Source organism: Gobio gobio (genome assembly GCF_949357685.1).
Source record: "Gobio gobio genome assembly, chromosome: 17".
Taxonomy (NCBI): domain Eukaryota; kingdom Metazoa; phylum Chordata; class Actinopteri; order Cypriniformes; family Gobionidae; genus Gobio; species Gobio gobio.
The window spans coordinates 13,284,829-13,305,307 of NC_137110.1; the positions used below are offsets into that span (position 1 = coordinate 13,284,829).

General features: G+C 41.4%; 1 protein-coding gene across 1 annotated transcript in view; it reads right to left on the reverse strand.

Moving 5' to 3' along the window:
• The window catches only part of oxtra (oxytocin receptor a), a 30,394-nt gene extending 10,952 nt beyond the window's left edge, over window positions 1-19,442 (reverse strand). The window contains exons 1-2 of the mRNA XM_079840071.1: window positions 19,361-19,442; window positions 18,032-19,144 (exon numbers count right to left, since the gene is read on the reverse strand). Of these exons, the coding sequence (XP_079696197.1) occupies window positions 18,032-18,953 (922 nt within the window). The 5' untranslated portion in view covers window positions 18,954-19,144; window positions 19,361-19,442. The remainder of the gene's footprint in view (window positions 1-18,031; window positions 19,145-19,360) is intronic.
• Window positions 19,443-20,479: the final 1,037 nt, after the last annotated feature.

Genomic DNA, 20,479 nt, shown 5'->3' on the forward strand with positions numbered 1-20,479 from the left:
TTTATAACTCGCAATTCTGACTTTTTATCTCAAAATTCTGACTTAATAACTCGCAATTCTGACTTTATATCCCACAATTCTGACTTTATAACTCGCATTTCTGACTTTATAACACGCATTTCTGACTTTATATCACACAATTCTGACTTTATATCACGCAATTCTGACTTTATAACTCGCAATTCTGACTTTATATCTCAAAATTCTGACTTTATATCACACAATTCTGACTATAACTCACAATTCTGACTTTATATCTCAAAATTCTGACTTTTTATCACACAATTCTGACTTTATAACTCGCATTTCTGACTTTATAACTCACAATTCTGACTTTATAACTCACAATTCTGACGTTATATCTCAAAATTCTGACTTTATATCTCACAATTCTGACTTTATAACTCACAATTTGGACTTTATAACTCGCAATTCTGACTTTATATCTCAAAATTCTGACTTTATATCACACAATTCTGACTTTATAACTCACAATTTGGACTTTATAACTTGCAATTCTGACTTTATAACTCACAATTCTGACATTATAACTCACAATTCTGACTTTATAACTCACAATTCTGACTTTATAACTCACAATTCTAACTTTATATCACGCAATTCTGACTTTATAACTCGCAATTCTGACTTTATAACTCGAAATTCGGACTTTATATCACGCAATTCTGACTTTTTAACTCGAAATTCTGACTTTATAACACAATTCTTACTTTATATCTCACAATTCTGACTTTATATCACACAATTCTGACTTTATATCCCACAATACTGACTTTATAACTCGCATTTCTGACTTTATAACGCGCATTTCTGACTTAATATCACGCAATTCTGACTTTATATCACGCAATTCTGACTTTATATCACGCAATTCTGACTTTATATCTCAAAATTCTGACTTAATAACTCGCAATTCTGACTTTATAACTCGCAATTCTGACCTTATATCACGCAGTTCTGACTTAATAACTCGCAATTCTGACTTTATATCCCACAATTCTGAATTTATAACTCGCATTTCTGACTTTATAACTCGCAATTCTGACTTTATATCACGCAATTCTGACTTATAAAGTCAGAATTGTGAGTTATAAAGTCAGAATTGTGAGTTATTAAGTCAGAATTGCGTGATATAAAGTCAGAATTGTGAGTTATAAAGTCAGAATTGTGAGTTATAAAGTCAGAATTGTGAGTTATAAAGTCAGAATTGTGAGTTATTATCTCAAAATTCTGACTTTATATCACACAATTCTGACTTTATAACTCACAATTTGGACTTTATAACTTGCAATTCTGACTTTATAACTCACAATTCTGACTTTATAACTCACAATTCTGAAATTATAACTCACAATTCTGACTTTATAACTCACAATTCTAACTTTATATCACGCAATTCTGACTTTATAACTCGCAATTCTGACTTTATGACTCGAAATTCTGACTTTATATCACACAATTCTGACTTTATAACTCACAATTTGGACTTTATAACTTGCAATTCTGACTTTATAACTCACAATTCTGACTTTATAACTCACAATTCTGACTTTATAACTCACAATTCTGACTTTATAACTCACAATTCTAACTTTATATCACACAATTCTGACTTTATAACTCGCAATTCTGACTTTATAACTCGAAATTCTGACTTTATATCACGCAATTCTGACTTTTTAACTCGAAATTCTGACTTTATAACTCACAATTCTTACTTTATATCTCACAATTCTGACTTTATATCACACAATTCTGACTTTATATCCCACAATACTGACTTTATAACTCGCATTTCTGACTTTATAACGCGCATTTCTGACTTTATATCACGCAATTCTGACTTTATATCACGCAATTCTGACTTTATATCACGCAATTCTGACTTTATATCTCAAAATTCTGACTTAATAACTCGCAATTCTGACTTTATATCACGCAATTCTGACTTTATAACTCGCAATTCTGACTTTATAACTCGAAATTCTGACTTTATATCACGCAATTCTGACTTTATAAATCGAAATTCTGACTTTATAACTCACAATTCTGACTTTATATCACACAATTCTGACTTTATATCACACAATTCTGACTTTATAACTCGCAATTCTGACTTTTTATCTCAAAATTCTGACTTAATAACTCGCAATTCTGACTTTATATCCCACAATTCTGACTTCATAACTCGCATTTCTGAGTTTATAACGCGCATTTCTGACTTTATATCACGCAATTCTGACTTTATATCACGCAATTCTGACTTTATAACTCGCAATTCTGACTTTATATCTCAAAATTCTGACTTTATATCCAACAATTCTGACTTTATAACTCGCATTTCTGACTTTAAATCTCGCAATTCTGACTTTATATCATGCAATTCTGACTTTATAACTCGCAATTCTGACTATAACTCATATTTATGACTTTATAACTCGCAATTCTTACTTTATAAATCGCAAATCTGACTTTATAACTCTCAATTGCGAATTTATTAGGGCTGTAATCTCCCAGTCGATTAGTCGATTATTGGTCGATACGTTCTGGCTCGACCAAAATTTTGATTGGTCGATTTTTTGCAGCGTTCATTTCATTAGTTTTTGCCGCGTTCATTTCATCAGTTTTGCTGCGCCGAGTTCATTTCATCAGGTGGAAAGCACTAATTGCTAATGGGGGTGTTTTCAGAGCAGCCCTGTTTCACAGGTATCAGTCTGCCTTCAGAACACCCCCCTTGTTTTCACTTCTTTTGGATTAGCCCAACCCACTGGCGAAGAGAAGTCTCTCGCCGGTCCTTTGTTTTTCATTCACCGCTGGCTCAAAACCAAACGCACGCCCATAGCGGTAAACTTGAGGAACGCCCATCAACATACACATGAGGGGAAGCGTCACAACACCGCGCTATAAGTGGATCTGTACTGTCAGTTTTGCCGCGTTCATTGATTTCATCAGTTTTGCCGCGCAGTCGTGCCGCAAAAGTGGATCTGTACTGTCCGTTTTGCCGCGTTCATTTCATCAGTTTTGCCGCGCCGCGTTCATTTCATCTGGTGGAAAGCACTAATTGCTAATGGGGGTGTTTTCAGAGCACCCCTGTTTCACAGGTAACAGTCTGTCTTCAGAACACCCCCATTGTTTTCACTTTTGGATTAGCCCAACCCACTGGAGAAGAGAGACAGATTGAAGAAGGCTAGTTTTCTGTAACTTATATTATTTATTTAATTAATTGTGAGAGCGTTTTTTCTGCTCTTGATCTGGCTTGTTTAATAAATATTCCTTTTTTATTAAAGTGGACGTGCCTTTTGTGTTTAAGAGTAAAAGCTTTAAGTTAATAGTCTATTCGTGTCTCAGTGAAACTGAGCTCCTCTGTTTGAGCTGCACAGAGCGGCTGAAATTATACTGTCTGTCAGTTATTATAATACATATGACAAAAACAATTGTCTAAATTATGTTGCATATTCCTCAAAAGTTCTTGTGATGATATCTAGTTGACAATAGTACTATATTTTGGGAAATCATAGGCTATGAAATTGCGCAGGTGCACGTGATGCTGCGCTGTCAGTGCCGACAGACTCGGGTGTCAGACTCACTTCAGTCCAAACTAATCAGCTCAAAAACGATTTAATATACTGCAAATAGCCTACTAGTTTTTTATGTTTATTTATAATTCATTTATGCAGACAACAAGGCTACCAAATACTGCGCACAGTGCGCAGCTTATTAATTTAACTTTTTTTTTTCCAAACGTCATTTTTAGTCGATTTTTAGTCGAAATTTTTAGGACTTCAGTCGACCAAGATTGTCTTTGGTTGATTACAGCCCTAGAGTTTATATCTCAATATTCTTGGAAAAAGAAGTCAGAATTGCGAGTTATAAAGTCAGAATTGTGAGACAAAATGTTACAATGTTATAAAGATTTTTATTTCAATTTTATTTTTGAACTTTCTATTAAACAAAGATTCCTCACAAAAAAATGGATCATTGATTCCACAAATTAAAATGTACCCCCAACAATGGAAATAGAAATATAGAATGTGCAGTCCATAGAATTATACATTTTATAGCCGGTTCAAGTTTGTCAAGAGTTTTCAAAATGACTTCTGTGTGAGCCGTGCGTCATACCTCTGTACACTGTTGGCAATAAAGCTTTTTAGTTTGCATGATTTTGCTACTTTCGCTGATGTGATTTTATCTTAAGACAAAAACTGACCATCCGTGTTCAGGTATTTACACTTAGGGGATAAAAATCCAAAACTTGCAAATAATTAGGGGTGCACCGATCCGATATTAGGATCGGATATCGGCCGCGATACTGACAAAATAGCTGGATCGGGGATCGGAAAAATTAACAGATCCACAAGCCGATCCAGGTGTTTTTTCCGTCGCAGCAGAACCTACGTCATTCGTCAGCTTCACGTGTGTCGCATGCTAGAAGGGAGCGAGCCAGAGAGTCGGCTGTGTGGAGGAGATATTTCACGCTTGCCACGCCAACTAGTTCGTCGCTGTTTCGAGGGTATTACTGCAAAGTCAGGGTCTTTCCTGCATTGACATTTTTTTGACGGCCAAAGCCTAATTTGATGAGTTATTGTGATTTACGAGTGATGTAGAACAGATGCTGCGCTTGTGACTGTGACAGAGAGACCGATCTGAGAGCTCCTCCCCCGCGCGCGCTCTCTGGGTCTTCAAAATAATCAGTGTTCGCTCTCATATTTCACATATTAATCCAAATCAAAAGCTCGGAAGACCGAAACCATGTTGCACGTGACACATTCGGACAATTTTGTCCTTGAATTATCACTGGGTGTGAATTGCGCTCAAAAAACATTGACTCTTCTCTGACCAGCTGACATAAAGCATACTTTCAATAAGCGGGAGACAAATTATATCCAGTTATGAAGTGTTTTCTGTGTGTTGACATCTTTCGCGATGTTCTAACAGACGGGATTCGCACACAACGCGTCTGCTAATGTCCGATTCGTGACCTAATGACTCCTTTGAACCGAATCATTTTAACGACTGGCCAGAACAACTGATCTGTCCAACACTGAACTCATGAACTCAGTTTATTAATTTACTCAGAACGCAACTGAAATGAGAACACAAGTGTGCTTACCCATTTTAGCAAGAGTGGGTAGTAAGAATTATTTTTAATTATCAACAGTATTTCATCTTATTTCTGTTGACAATGTGTAGTAAAATAAATAGGCCTAGCCTACAATCATTTAATCTGGAGTGAGGTGAAACCAGAACAAAGTTGTTATTAGCTAGCTGAAAATTTTTTATTAAATTGCATATGGTAGAAAATTAGACTATTTGTTAATTTGTAATGCTACTTTTTAATATTGATATGATTATATACCAAAACAATTATCTGTAGTGTAAAAAATGTTTGGTAACTGTCAGATTACTATTGTATGTTTGACCAATACACTGTTTTTTGTTTCCACTGCTACATTTTATTTATTTAAAGAAGTTAGATTACATTCTATTTTAGATTTGAATGCACAATTGTTTTTTAAATAAATAAGAATTCAACACCTTACATACATCTGTTATTTTGTCTTAGTTATGTTTAGTTAGTAAAGTCTGGTGCCTTTAGTCTCTTCAAGGAAGGTATAAGGTGGAAGATATACAGTTTATTATTAATTCAACAATATATCGGATCGGTATCGGGTATCGACAGATACACAAAGCCCAGGCATCGGTATCGGTATCGGGACTGAAAAAGTCGGATCGGTGCACCCCTACAAATAATATGCATAAATATAGAAAACCAGGCCAAAAATCTGAGCACTAACATGGTCTAAATCACCATAAGAATACTGACTTGACTATACATGGCAACATGGTTCCCTTACGAGAGTACTCTCGTATTGCGTTTTGCTAAAACGCTATAGGGGGAATTCCTTTCCTCGAGATATTGAAGCAAATTTTTATCCAAAAATACCATGTACACGCAGTGCAGCTGCACAGCTCTCAGCAGGAAGCAGCTGCGTGCTGATTGGCTGTGCCGCTGCAACTGCAGCAACCTATGGCGAGACCGTGGGGCGGGACGGACCAATCAGGTCCTTCCAAATTCCCGCCACAAGGGGCAACAGAATTTGCATAGCCTAGGGTATATAAGACCCACTCTCGCAAGGTTAGTCAGATTAATTCTTCTTCAGCGACTTGCAATCGTTGAGCTCCGGATCGAAGCCCGCCGTCGACACGCACCCAGCGGAACACGCAGCCTGAGGATGTCGGATTCTCCGCCTTCAGCCTGCCTTCCAGCTGCGCCATCCGGCGTTAAAATATCCTTTATACTATGTATGTGTGTTTATGATATGTGCGTTGCTGCCAACGCCACTTCTAAGAGCTTCTAGCTCTCCACCTCTCTTCTCTCGTGCCGCCGCGTGTTTACGCCGCGAACAGAGAACATTGGTCCTCCGCCGCTTCAAATAAAGCCGAGGACAGACGGAGCGCTCCTCTTCTCTCGTTCCGTCGCGCTAAGGCGCCGCGGACAGAGAATGTGATACCCCACGGAGCTCTCCCTTTCTCTCGTTCCGTCGCGCTGAGAAGCGCCGCGGACGGAGAAGGTTTTCCCCGCTGCACTGATGACGCCGCGGGCATACAGAGTTTCACTCCTTCCTCTCTCATCCCCACCGCTTTAAATGGCCGTGGACAGAGAACATTATATCCCCGCTGCGGACATACAGAGCTCTCCCTTTCTCTCACTCCGTCGCGCTGAAACGCGCCGCGGACCGAGAAGGTTATATCCTCGCTGCGCTGATGACGCCGCAGATATATGGAGCTCTCCACGCGCCTCCCTCTCTCCTCCGCCGCTCTAAATGGCCGTGGACAGAGAATGTTATTCCCGCTGTGCTAATGGCTCCGCGTGCATACGGGGCTTTTCACTCGCTCCTTCTCTTACTCCGCCGCCCTGAAATGGCCGCTGACAGAGAATGTGATACTGCCGCCACGCGGATGGAAGATGTGCACTTCTACACACGAGTGAACTCAACATAAGCTCTCCTCACTCTTCCTTCTCTCTCGCCCCGCCGCCCTGATATGCCGCGGGCAGAGAATGCTTGAGGAGAGACATGCGAACTCAGGCTGCTGGATATACCGAGAACGCGCTTACGTCACAGCCGTTCTCGCTGCAGCGCGCGCTTGCTGCCAAAGGTAAACAGCCTTATATGGCAGCGCGCGCTCTCTGCACAGCGCGCGTTCGCTGACTAGAGCGCGTCATAACACGCGCTCTCCGTCTGAGCATAACGAGGTCATAAAATGGCTGCCAAGCTTGCGCCTTTTTTCCCTCAAATATCACTTCTCCCAGTTCCCCTATTCAGGCGGCTGGAGTGGTTCAACACTGTAGGCAATGTGTCCACTACATAGTGTGCACTCCTGCATAAGCACTGTTAATTCAGTGCCACAAATCACTCAATAAACATGATATTCTCCCAGTTCCCTTAGTTCAGGTGACTGGAGATGTAACATTGCAATAACTAGCCTGTGGCCAAACATGCTCAGTTGCACATTGACGCTGTTATGCGTTTACCACTGTGAATTCGCTCGCTGGCGTACGCCGCGAATACACTAATGTAGTGGCGCCCATTATACAGTGCGCGCCACCACACATTATTTACAATGAATCAGAGCTTTCTAGTGGCTAGGTAGACCCGCGCCTGCAGAGCACGCGCTATCCATTAGCCCTGCCGCTAACGTGCATGTGGACTAATCCGCAAGAATGCGTCCACTTTACAGTAACACTATCTAAACACAGTGTTACGAGTTCGTCTGTAGGCAGGTGCCAACATCAAAGTTGTACCCCTACACTCAAGCACTTCCTATGTTCCCCAGCTCCCTGCACTCAGGCGGCTGGAAACATTATTCCTACAATCGACGAGCCCGCAAACAAACGCGCTCGCCTGTACACATTTCCCCGGCGACACAAAGCGTTCGCCACTATTCTGCGTTCTCCGGCCCCCTGCACTCAGGCGGCTGGGAACACTATTTCCCTATTTACTATTATGAGCCCGTGAGCAACGTGCTCTTCTGTACACAAACACAATCCCCTTGGTAAGCGCCACTTCCAAGGCGACCCAATAAGGCGTGCGTCACCATTCAGTGCACGCCGCCTCTCACAGTGCTACTAGCACAATGCATCCGGGCTACCAGGTCCCTGTTACTCAGTGACCCGCCCCACAAATTAATTCAACCCTTGGCTTTGATAACAAGGTTACTCGCTACAGTTCGCTCGCAGACCACCGTGCTTTCGCACTGTGGTAGAGACAGCGGTGAGAAGTGACATGAGTCACGTGCTTCGAACCGAAATATCAAACTGTTAAATAAAGGGAGCGGTGGAAACCGTGCACCCCTCACAGAGCGAGTCAGGCTTTTACAGTCGCTACTTCCTTGTGCCAAAAGAAGGGTGGTGGTCTCAGGCCATTCTAGATTTCAGACATCTGAACAAAGCCCTTATGAAGCGCCCGTTCAGAATGTTGAGAATGAAACAAATCCTCGCGCACATCCGCCGGGTGATTGGGTTTTCACTGTGGATCTAAAGGATGCCTTTTTCCACATACAAATAGCCCCTCATTACAGGCCATTCTTGAAATTCGCCTTCGAGGGGAAAAGCTTACCAATACAAGGTGCTACCTTTTTGGTCTATCTCTGACTCCCCGCACAAAGTGCATGGAAGCGGCGCTAACCCCGCTGAGGCTTCGGGGAATGAGAATTCTCAATTATCTCGACGACTGGCTTATAATAGCTCCGTCAGAGATACAGTTATTAAACCACAGATCTGGGCTTCTCAACCATTTAGAATGCTTGGGACTCAGAATCAACGTGGCAAGAGTTTATTGTCTCCCACACAGAAAGTTTCGTTTCTGGGAACAGTATTGGACTCACTGCAGATGAGCGTGCGACTGACGTCACAGCGCGCGCTCTCTGTTCAGAACCGAGCGGTTTCCCTCAGGTCCGGTGCACGCATTCCTCTCAAACACTTTCAGAGGATGCTGGGTCTTATGGCCTCGGCGGCGCTAGTTCTCAGACTGGGTCTGTTGCACATGCGCCCCCTACAGCACTGGCTGAATCGCCACGTTCCAGCTCACGCATGGCTCTCGGGCCGATTGCAAATCAAGGTAGACCACAGCTGTGTGTTGGCTCTGGCTCCTTGGAAAAATCCCGTCTGGTACCAGACGGGCGTGAGTTTGGGCACTGTTACGAAGTGGAAAGTTATCTCGACAGATGCATCCAACCTAGGTTGGGGAGCCCTTCACGAGGGCAGGCCAGTCTCCGGTCTCTGGTCAGACTCGGAGAAGAGCCTTCATATAAACTGTCTAGAGATGAAAGCGGTCACGCTATCGCTAAGAGCTTTCCTTCCGTACATAAAGCACCACCATGCCCTGGTCCTAACGGACAGCAGGTCGGTGGTAGCCTATATAAATTGCCAAGGCGGTCTGAAAATAATCGATCTGCACACAATGGCGTAAGAAGTCCTAATATGGGCAGAGCACAATACGCTGAGAGCGACTCATGTGCCAGGCATTCTGAATTTGGGTCCGGACATGCTGTCCAGGTGCAATTCAGACAATTGGGGCAGTTCTTGGAGAGGCAAAAGTGGATCTTTTCGCCTCACAAGGCTATGCTCAATGCCGAATATAATTCTCCAAGCACAAGGATGCGTTGGCCCACGAATGGCCCAACCTTCTTCTTTATGCTTTTTCCCCAATCTCAATGTTACCTCAGGTCATAGAGAGGATTAGGGAGAGCAGATGCGCTGTGCTTTAATAGCCCCGCTTTGGAGAAATCAACCTTGGTTCTCACTACTGAATCAGATGTCGGATACAGATTCGTGGCCGGTCCCGCTGAGGAGAGACCTCCTCATGCAGGCGGGACGGCAGATCTGGCATCCCCGTCCCGATCGATGGGCGCTTCATGTCTGGCCCATCAGCGGGTACATGAGAACCTCTCTGAAAAATTATTGAATACCATTACTGAAGCTAGAGCCCCCACGACCAGGCGGCTCTATTCAGACAAATGGTCAGTCTTTTCGGACTGGTGTAAAGCGCGAAGTCTGACCCCACAGGATTGTGAAGTGTCAGAAGTGCTTACATTTTACAAGAGCTTCTGGACGCGGGTCGTTCCCCCTCCACGCTCAAAATTATGTGGCTGCTATAGCAGCGTATCACATTCAAGTGAACGGACTAACATTGTTCGCTTCCTTTAAGGGGCTAGAAGGCTTCACCCACCTCGCCCCCTCTTCAGTCCTTATATGGGACTTGTCCAGTGTCTTGGATGTCATGAAGAGCTCTGCACTTGAGCCTCTGCATTCGGTGAGCTTAAGCTCCTGTCACTAAAGACCGCTTTTCTGCTGGCGATCGTCAGTTAAGCGAGTGGGTGATCTGCACGCGCTCTCTGTGAGCGCCTTCGTGTCTGGAATTGGGCCAAACGACTTCAAGTCGTCCTCAAACCAAGACATGGATATGTACCTAAGTGCTTTCAACTCCGTTCAGAGCACAGGTCATTTCACTCTCAGCACTTTCATCACCGATAGATGAAGAAGATGCTAATTTGCTCTGTCCTGTCAGAGCGCTGAGGATATACATGGAGCGTTCCGCTGCTTAGGCAACTGAACAGCTCTTTGTATGCTTTGGCGGCTGCACCTTAGGGTGCGCGGTTACAAAGCAGACCTTGTCACGATGGATAGTAGATGCTATCTCGCTGGCTTATGAGTCTAAAGATCTCAGCTGCCCTTTAGGCATTAAAGCCCATTCTACTAGAGGCATGGCCTCTTCGTGGGCTTGGTCTATTGGCATTTCTCTAAATGATATCTGTGTGGCGGCAGGCTGGGCCTCCCCGTCCACTTATCAGATTATATTTGGATGTCCCGGCCTTATAGGCTGGGCTTCTTGCTGTGTACAGTTTTAACCCCTTAAGGCTCGAAAAGTCCGGTCTGGGTTAAGTATTGTTTAAGTCATAGCACATTCCTTATACGGCTCGAATTATCTGGCCATTCATTATTCCTGGCCCGACTATGTCCGGTCTATATATTATATTACACGTATATCGTGTTCATTCTCATTAAAGGCTTGACTCAGGTCTGGCTCATTTTGGGACTTCTTGATATCATATTACGGGCCCACCTAGGTTGGCCTGGGTTTGGTGTCGTCGGCGTTAGAGCCGTTAAGCAAGCACGGCGTTTTGCATTGGTCCCCCATAGCGTTTTAGCAAAACGCAATACGAGAGTACTCTCGTAAGGGAACGTTTCGGTTACTAACGTAACCTCGGTTCCCTAAGATGAGGGAACGAGTATTGCGTTTTGCTTGCCGTGCTTGCTCACTTGCTCAGGAGTCGCTTCAGTCGATTAACCTGACTAACCTTGCGAGAGTGGGTCTTATATACCCTAGGCTATGCAAATTGTGTTGCCCCTTGTGGCGGGAATTTGGAAGGACCTGATTGGTCCGTCCCGCCCCACGGTCTCGCCATAGGTTGCTGCAGTTGCAGCGGCACAGCCAATCAGCACGCAGCTGCTTCCTGCTGAGAGCTGTGCAGCTGCACTGCGTGTACATGGTATTTTTGGATAAAAATTTGCTTCAATATCTCGAGGAAAGGAATTCCCCCTATAGCGTTTTAGCAAAACGCAATACTCGTTCCCTCATCTTAGGGAACCGAGGTTACGTTAGTAACCGAAACGATAGTCCTTAAATACGATTGTTGGTATGCAAAGAGGAAATGAGAACCAGGTGACAGAAATCAAAAATCTGATTAGTATTCTGGTGTTGAGCTGACTGTGTACTTTCGATTAAACGTGACATGCCTATTGCAGTCTATTGTATGAGCTGTGAAATAAATTCTTCAGAGAAATGCTTCTTTCTGGATGACTTCACTCTGAGAAAAGGATGATGCATGAGGGTAAAAAAAAGACTCTGATACATGAACCATGATTCCATCGGAGCCCTTTTCCCAAAATCTTTCTGAAAATACACTGTGGTGCATTTTAAAAAGACTTATCTGTGTTAGGAATAGAGAAACAACCAAAGAAGTCGTGCTAGTTAGGCTATGTAGGGGGAAAAAACCTAATGCATCCAAAGAAAAGAATATCTCGAAGATCAGTTATGCTGCTCTTTTCAACTTGAAAGTACAACTTTAGGATAATGTTGATAACTGAGTTTACAAGTTTGGCATGCCATAAACTTTAAACATTGTATGATTTATGCACAATGAAAATAGCATGTATTTGATCGAAACTCTAGATCTAGATGGCTGAAGATGTGTACAATAGCACTGGTATTTTATAGGGTTGTCAACGAATGGGACATTCTGGCTTTAAACAGGCAAGAATTAACCTGGTGTCCTCTATGATTCCTATTCTTTCCGACAACAAAGCACTTGAATGCAAAGAGCTCATTATCACGACTTCAGAAGTAGGAAGTACATTTCTGTCATCATAATTCCCAATATTCAACAAACAACCATGACCATCGCAGGTTTGAAGAAGACCGAACCAGTAGAAAAGCAAATTTGGCAATTATAAACATTTTACGGTGAGCAATTCTGTAAAAATTGATGAAATGCGGTTGACAAGAACTTGTTTTATAGCGGACATCTTTGTGTGTGGTCATTCACATCAAACATCCAAACATAAAGTTTCTCTGTTTGATCCTTTAGTCTCTCAGAGTAAATTAAATTAAATGTAGAAATGAAGGAGTAAGCAACAAACGCAGATAGGGCTTCAGTCAAGCGTATTGCTTTTCTGTTTGCTAGTTGCTATCTCTTATTTGTGCTGAGCTCACAGGCATCAGAGAAAACTGGGCAAGCACATCTCTGTAACATCGGCAGTTAGATCAATCAACAGAGAGAGAATGAAAGGGAATATACTTATATGAAGCAGTGAAAAAGAGTTTCCAGGCTGCAAAAGTGCTTTACACTTCAAGTATGATTTACAGATTAACATTTTGACTGGATGCAAAGCTAAGATGATCTACTTAAGCACTTTTTTCCCATCAGGCTAAAAGCTATTATAGTATTAAGGTATTTGATCTATAAATCACTACTGTTCAAAAGTTTGGGATTGGTAAATCGTTTTAAAAGAAGTTTCCTATATATTAACCCATAGGGTCCATTTTAGTATACAGTAGAACACTTTAGTATGGGGACTTTTGCCTCAATAAACTCCTAATTTGCTGCTTATTAATAGTTAGTAAGGTAGTTTTTGTAGCATTTAAGTTTAGGAATTGAGTAGGATTAAGGGATGTAGAATATGGTCATGCAGAATAAGGCATTAATATGTGCTTTGTAAGTACTAATAAACAGCCAATATCCTAGTAATATGCATGGTAATAAGCAAGTTATGAGCAATAATTTAAAGGGGTGATGAACTGAGAAATCAACTTTCCCTTGAGCTTTTGATATATAAAAGGTCATGGTAATATAAGAATATCCTGGAAGTTTCAGAGCTGAAAACTTCCTTGATAGTCAAAGAAAAGCTTTTATTGACATCAGGCCCAGAAAACGAGAGCTCTCAGAATATGCGGATCTCTTACGTAATAGGACCTAGAAGCCGCCTCTACAGATAAATATGCTTCTGTAGCCCCGCCCACCGACTCGTGAGCTAAGGATTGTCCCTGCAAAAGCTTCCTTCTGAACACACACTTATGTGAGTAGGCTAAAACATGTTTTTTTTATATGTGTTAGTTTTGCATAACATTACAGATCGTTTGAAAACTATTGATTTCATACCTTAGCACTGTCACAGGGTGGAGAAGTTGTTATTGAATTGGTTCACTCGTGATCGGACTTGTAACGGTATGGGCCAGGCGCGAGTGTGTGTCTCCGAGTCTGCACGAGAGTGTGTGTGTGTCCGCGCGACGCGAGTGAGTGAGTGAGTGAGTGAGTGAGTGTGTGTGTGTGTGTGTGTGTGTGTGTGTGTGTGTGTGTGTGTGTGTGTGTGTGTGTGTGTGTGTGTGTGTGTGTGTGTGTGTGTGAGTGAGTGAGTGAGTGAGTGAGTGAGTGAGTGAGTGAGTGTCCGCCCGTGCGAGTGAGTGTGTGTGTGTGTCCGCCCGTGCGCGTGCGTGCGTGCGTGCGTGCGTGTGTGTGTGTGTGTGTCCGCGCGTGTGTGTGTTTTAATCATTGTGTTTGTTTGATATTTTGCGAGTCCTCTGAGCATTTCCCCAGACGATTCCTGGGACTGACGGTAGCTGAAACTCATTAAATATGCAAATCTTATCCAATCCTAGCCGTGGGCGTTTACTTCCAAGTGTTCAGTGCGGCACGCCCAAATCCGAGTGTTTTTCAGAGAGGCTCAAAACCAGGGTAGAAAATAGCCTATTACTTATTCATTATGATGTTTTTGAATGTAAAAACCACACAAACATCATAAGTTGACCTCAGACAACAGTATAACATAAAAAAAAAAGCCAGTTCATGATACCTTTACCACTAAAATAAGGTGTTACCAAAGGTGATATTGTAAAATATTATTACAATTTAAAAGAGTTGTTTTTTAGTTGTTGTTGTTTTTTTATATAAACTGATCAGGCAAAACATTATGTCCTAATATTGTGTTGGTCCCCCTTTTGCTTCCAAAACAGCCCTGACCCATCGAGGCATGGACTCCACTAGACCCCTGAAGGTGTGCTGTGGTATCTGGCACCAAGATGTTAGCAGCAGATCCTTTAAGTCCTGTAAATTGTGGGTGGGGCCTCCATGGATCGGACTTGATTCAGGCCAAGTCAACACCTCAAACTTGTTGTTGTGCTCCTCTAACCATTGCTCCGTGGTCCAATTCCAATGCTCACGTATCCAGTGTTGGCGCTTTCGGCGGTGGACAGGTGTCAGCATGTGTTCCCTGACTGGTCAGCGGCTATGCAGCCCCCATATGTAATAAACTGCGATGCACTGTGTATTCTGACACTTTTCTATAAGAACAGCATTAACTTCTTGAGCGATTTGAGCTACAGTAGATTAGCTGTTTGATCGGACCACATGGGCCAGCCTTCGCTTCCCACGTGCATCAATGAGCCTTAGCCACCCATGACCCAGCACTGTTCCTTCCTTGGACCACTGGGAACACCCCACAAGACCTGGAGTTTTGGAGATGCTATGACCCAGTCGTCTAGCCATCACAATTTGTTCCTTGTCAAACTCGCTCAAATCCTTCCAACACATCAACTTTGAGAACAAAATGTTCACTTGGTGCCTAATATATTCCACCCACTAACAGGTGCCGTGATGAAGAGATAATCAGTGTTATTCACTTCACCTGTCAGTGGTCATAATTGTTATGCCTGATCGGTGTATTTAAAATATAATTTATTCCTGTGATTGCAAAGCTGAATTTTGAGCAGCCATTACTCCAGTCCTCAATCTGTCATGATCCTTCAGAAGTCATATGCTGATTTGGTGCTTAAGAAACATCTCGTTATTAGCAATGTTGCAAACCTGTAATACATTTTTTGAAAGGATTTTTAGATTAACAGAAAGTTCAAAATAACAGCATTTATTTGAAATCGATTTTTCTGTGACATTGTAAAAGTCTTTGCTGAATAATAATTTTAAAAAAAACGTTCCGACTCCAAACATTTAAACGGTAGTGTATATTTACAAAATGAAGATAAAGGTCCCTGCAACTCAGCGCATTCTCTTCATTTTAGAAGCCCTACAGGTCAGTGAGTGCCATTTCTCCAAATGTTTTTACTGTTCAAAAAGAGGTGAAAGACTTGGTGGAAAGCTGTTTTTCTCTTGTAATTTAAGCAAGAGTCATTGAGATGCGAACAAAACTAGTGGCCAAATGACACTGCCAAACCCAACATGGTCTCAAAATAAAGCAAACATATGCAAGTTCAAGAAGAAAAGACTGTTTTCCGCTATCATTCAATCTTATTAGAACTGCAGCTGAGGTTTCAGCACATCAAATCATCAGCATTATAAAACTAATCACTTGGACTTGGCCAAAAGAAACGGATCTTATTTCACACATTTGGGGAAATGTCATTAGTAAATGCATTCCACTTATGGCTGTGTCAGCCACTGTTGATGCATAACTCTGCTGTTTAGTGTTGTCTTAATATTTAGACTTTGTGAATGTTTTGCTGAACTTGCCATGATGCGTAGATAATCATGTTCACATATTTTGTATGGAGGAGGCATGGGAGTCGGAACCATGCGTCTTTCTCCTACACTATTGCCGCTCTCAATGATACAGTAATTTCCGTCATTTTGCCTTTCGCAGCCGGTATATTTGTACTCAATGTAAATGGCATCTACTCCAGTAAAAATGTTCTGAGAGTGGACCCACCCACATTAGTTTTGTGCTTCCGACGCCCATGGGTGGAGGTCAGGATGCAAGTCAGTATCTCACACTCTCTGAGTCTGATAATATTTAATTTTTCTCTCTGAAGAGTGCGACTTGTGACCTGACCTTACTTTCTTTATTGCAGGACAAACATGGTAAAACTCATGGCAAGAACACTGTTTGTGACATTTTCTTTTAAAACACACAAAATAAGCCGTAACCTTGTAACTCTGATCCAACTTCCAACTTTTGAACTTACAAAAATATTATTTAGCAATTCATAAATTAGTATTTTTTTTAAATAATGCAATGTTTGGACAAGCTGAAAAGTTTTAGGATTCCTGAATGTCCTGGACTTTTGTGTGCATGTAAAAACAAAACGACAATTTGTAATTAATTTATCAATTAAGCACACAATTTCATCATATGTAATATAGGCTACAAAATTAATGTTATATAGCGGCATTATTCTTTTATTGAAAACAACAGTTCTTTATCACCAGCTCTCCCTGGGTTTGTTTGGGTGGGTGATTTCTCATACTGCAGACGGTCATGATTTAAGCGGTGCAGCGCTTCTGAAATCTGAATATTAATGTTTCCCCAAGGCCGGGCGGTCTTTATAGCTTCACCGTTTATAGTGGAGCAGGCTACATCTGTAGTGAATTAAAATTAAGATGCCATCACAGAAATCCTAGATCTGGACTGATAGAACTGTATTCATCTTATCCAATGAATTACAATAAATTAAAACCATCTTCTTTTTTTGTGTCTTGAAATAACACAAATAACACTTGAAAGAACACATTAGTCATGGTCAGGAACCATCTCACATGAGCACATAATTTTGTCAGCTCTTACCTGTAGGCTATAGGCAATGACCAGACTGGTAGCCTAATTGTATATTTAACTTTATTATTTTTGAATGCGAGAATAGCATAGCATGTTCAAGTATGATAGATATAAATGCATGTATCAGTCTAGATATGGAAGATGAGGAACGTTGTGACATTACTGGGGCGAAAAAAACATCATACATGAACATTACCCTCCTGAGGTGACAGAAGCTTATGTTGTGGAAAAAAGTCTTTGCCGTTTTTTATGTATGACTGTGTAATTTGTTGTAGGACAAAACGGGAAGTTTTTTGAATTAAAATTACAGAACTCATTGAGGGAACTTCAGAGTGAATCTACAGCAAGCAACCTTTCGGATTGGCCTACAGACTGACGTCATAACTGAGCCTACTGTATAGGTTAGAATACCTTGTTTAATTGTCTAATAAAATAAAAAATTAAATTTAAACAAAAAAAATAATCACTTGTTTAATTAGTGAGGTATATTACAAAAGTTATATTTAAGTTATCTTTATTTTTTTATTTGTTGACTGATATTTTGCAAAATGCCGGACTTTTAAATTTAATTTTATGTTTTCATGATTTAGGCCAATTTACATATAAACAGTGTTTACATGATTTTATGAAATACTTTTTATTATTATTAATGCTCTTACAATTAAAAATGCGCATATTATAAAATAAAAAACAATATATCATTAATATTTAGATTATTGGTTGACCAGCTTTAACTAACTTTAACTGTATAGTAGGCCTACTGATATAATTGTTGTTAGCATTTGCTGTTTAATAACTTAGATAACCTAAAAAGATCCTATTTTTAGTTATAGGCTAATCCATTTCGCTTTGCACGTGCGTAAAACTCAAACTGTTCAAGAAACTTACCTTCCCTTGGTGCTTTAGGATCCCATGCTGACCACATCTGCACGGAGAAAAACGGAGTCCAGCACACTATATAAGCCAGCACGATAACAAATGTCATTTTAACAGTGGTGATTTTGGCCTTGGAAATGAGTTTGACGCTGCTGACCCGCGTGAGCGCGCTGCATTTCGATGTTTTGGTTGTGAGAGTGATGCACGGGTCCTTCTTCGTCTTCCTTTTAAAGTTTTGCCATATTTTAAAGCTTATAAGGCCGTAGCAGACACTCAGAATGGTCACTGGTATGATGTATATCGTCAGACTAATCCACGTAATGTAGGCTTTCGCTCCCCAGGGCTGCACGAAATCTCCCCAGCAATCATACACTCCTGAACCCACCTCCCGTAAAGAGAATATATAAACCTGTGGGACGCTGAGAAGTAAGCTCAGTGCCCAAGAACAAATCACGTAATAACGGTCCTTTCGCTTGTGTAAAGAACGGAGTGGCTGACAGATTGCCATACATCTGTCTATGGACATCAGCACCAGCATGTACGTGGAGGCGAACATCCCAACGGTCTGAAGATATTTCACCAACCTGCACAGGATGTCTGGTCCATAAAAGCGAAACGTGATGTCCCAGATGAGTTGAGGAAGAACCTGGAAGACAGCCACGACCAGGTCTGCAATGCTGAGGTGCTTCATAAAGTAATACATGCGGGATTGACTGTGCTTGGCTGTGTGGATTGCAATAAGGACGCAAAGGTTACCAGCGAGTGCCAGGAAGAGAACCAAGGCCAGTACAGTAACTTCCACTTTTGCCACCTCTTCGTTCCGCTTCAGGGGGTTCACCGTCTGGTTCACGCCGTGAGTTTCATTGGTGACGCTGGAGTTTCTAGATGACTCATTGAAGGACCAAAAGTCTTGATCCTTTGGGAGGTCCTCCATGGTGACAAAAAGCGCACACCTACTTCTCCACAAATGTCCGAGAAATGCTTATTTGTCCTCGCGCATCATCAGCCAGTACACAGGCAGCCCTTTATCTTAACAGGTGGCACCGAGGATCTCCAGGAACAGGGAGGAACAGTCCTTTGCTGCTTGGTGGTGATCCCTCAGCTGTTTTCAACCTTTACTGTGAACTATACACAAAACGAGCATTATAGATTTTTTTGTTTTGTTTTTGTAATCCATCACATTCAGCCTATATTTTACAAATAGTAATAAGCATGTTTTTATTACTCGTTTATCCAGTAGTTGCAATTTAAAGATTCTAAAACATATAACTTAATAATATTTTAGACATTGAAAATAACATTGTAAATATAATGTTTTTTTTTAAACGTGCAAGTACTTACAATTATTAGCCATTGTATTACATTTCCAGCAGAGTCCTAGATGGGGAGAACCTCCTTTGCTCTCACTCGGCTCGCACTGAATGGAGCGCGTCACAATATCACCACTTTATACATCTTCTCAATGGTTCTCCTTACCCAAACTTACCCACAACTTCCACTAGGGGTCCGTATGCTCTATTGCAAACCAGTAAAACACAGTCTAACAGCCTGAATGGATTCAAATGTTTTCAGTGCTTGCATGTTAACTGCCTTGTAATTAGTGAAGATATTTAATATTTATTGAGGGCATTTATGATGAAAATAAAGCTATTTTTAGAGCAATCAAATAAAAAGATGTATGATGAGAATAGAGCAGAATCAGGAGGAAATTATATAAAATATCCTTGTAGTTATACATTTAGATAAATAGCCTATTAATCAAGTAGCCTACTTTCTCAAGTAGGCTACATTAACACACACACAAAATATTTGACAAAACATCAGCCAACACTGTTATCACTGAATACTATTTATCTCTGGTGGCATTTGAGAGGTTGCAGCTCATGTTTTGAATATCCACCTCAAGATGACTTATTAGTATGCCCCAAACAGGGCTTATCACACTCCATCAATTGAATGCCGAGTCCTGATCTGCGTCAGCATCTCAGTGGACGCGCTGCATACCAGGGTCAGGATTTCTGAAAGTCAACACGCTTATAAAATAGTGCCGGCCAAGGAAGGACATCCACAATCGGTTACGGAAATTACATAACTTATTAATGTCAGACGATAACATGTTTTCATAACTTAGAATGGAAAGTAATGCATTGACTAAATTTGTTGCTACACTTTTAAGGTATGTTGTTTTTATTATGAACAAATAACAGATGTCTGTCTGTCTGTCTGTCTGTGTGTGTCTGTGTCTGTGTCTGTGTCTGTGTCTGTGTCTGTGTCTGTGTCTGTGTCTGTGTGTGTGTGTGTGTGTGTGTGTGTGTGTGTGTGTGTGTGTGTGTGTGTGTGTGTGTGTGTGTGTGTGTGTGTGTGTGTGTGTGTGTGTGTGTGTGTTCTATACATTCAATTACATTGCCCTCGAAATATGTTGCTAGTCTGTCTGTGATATTCACACTCAAAAAAATTATT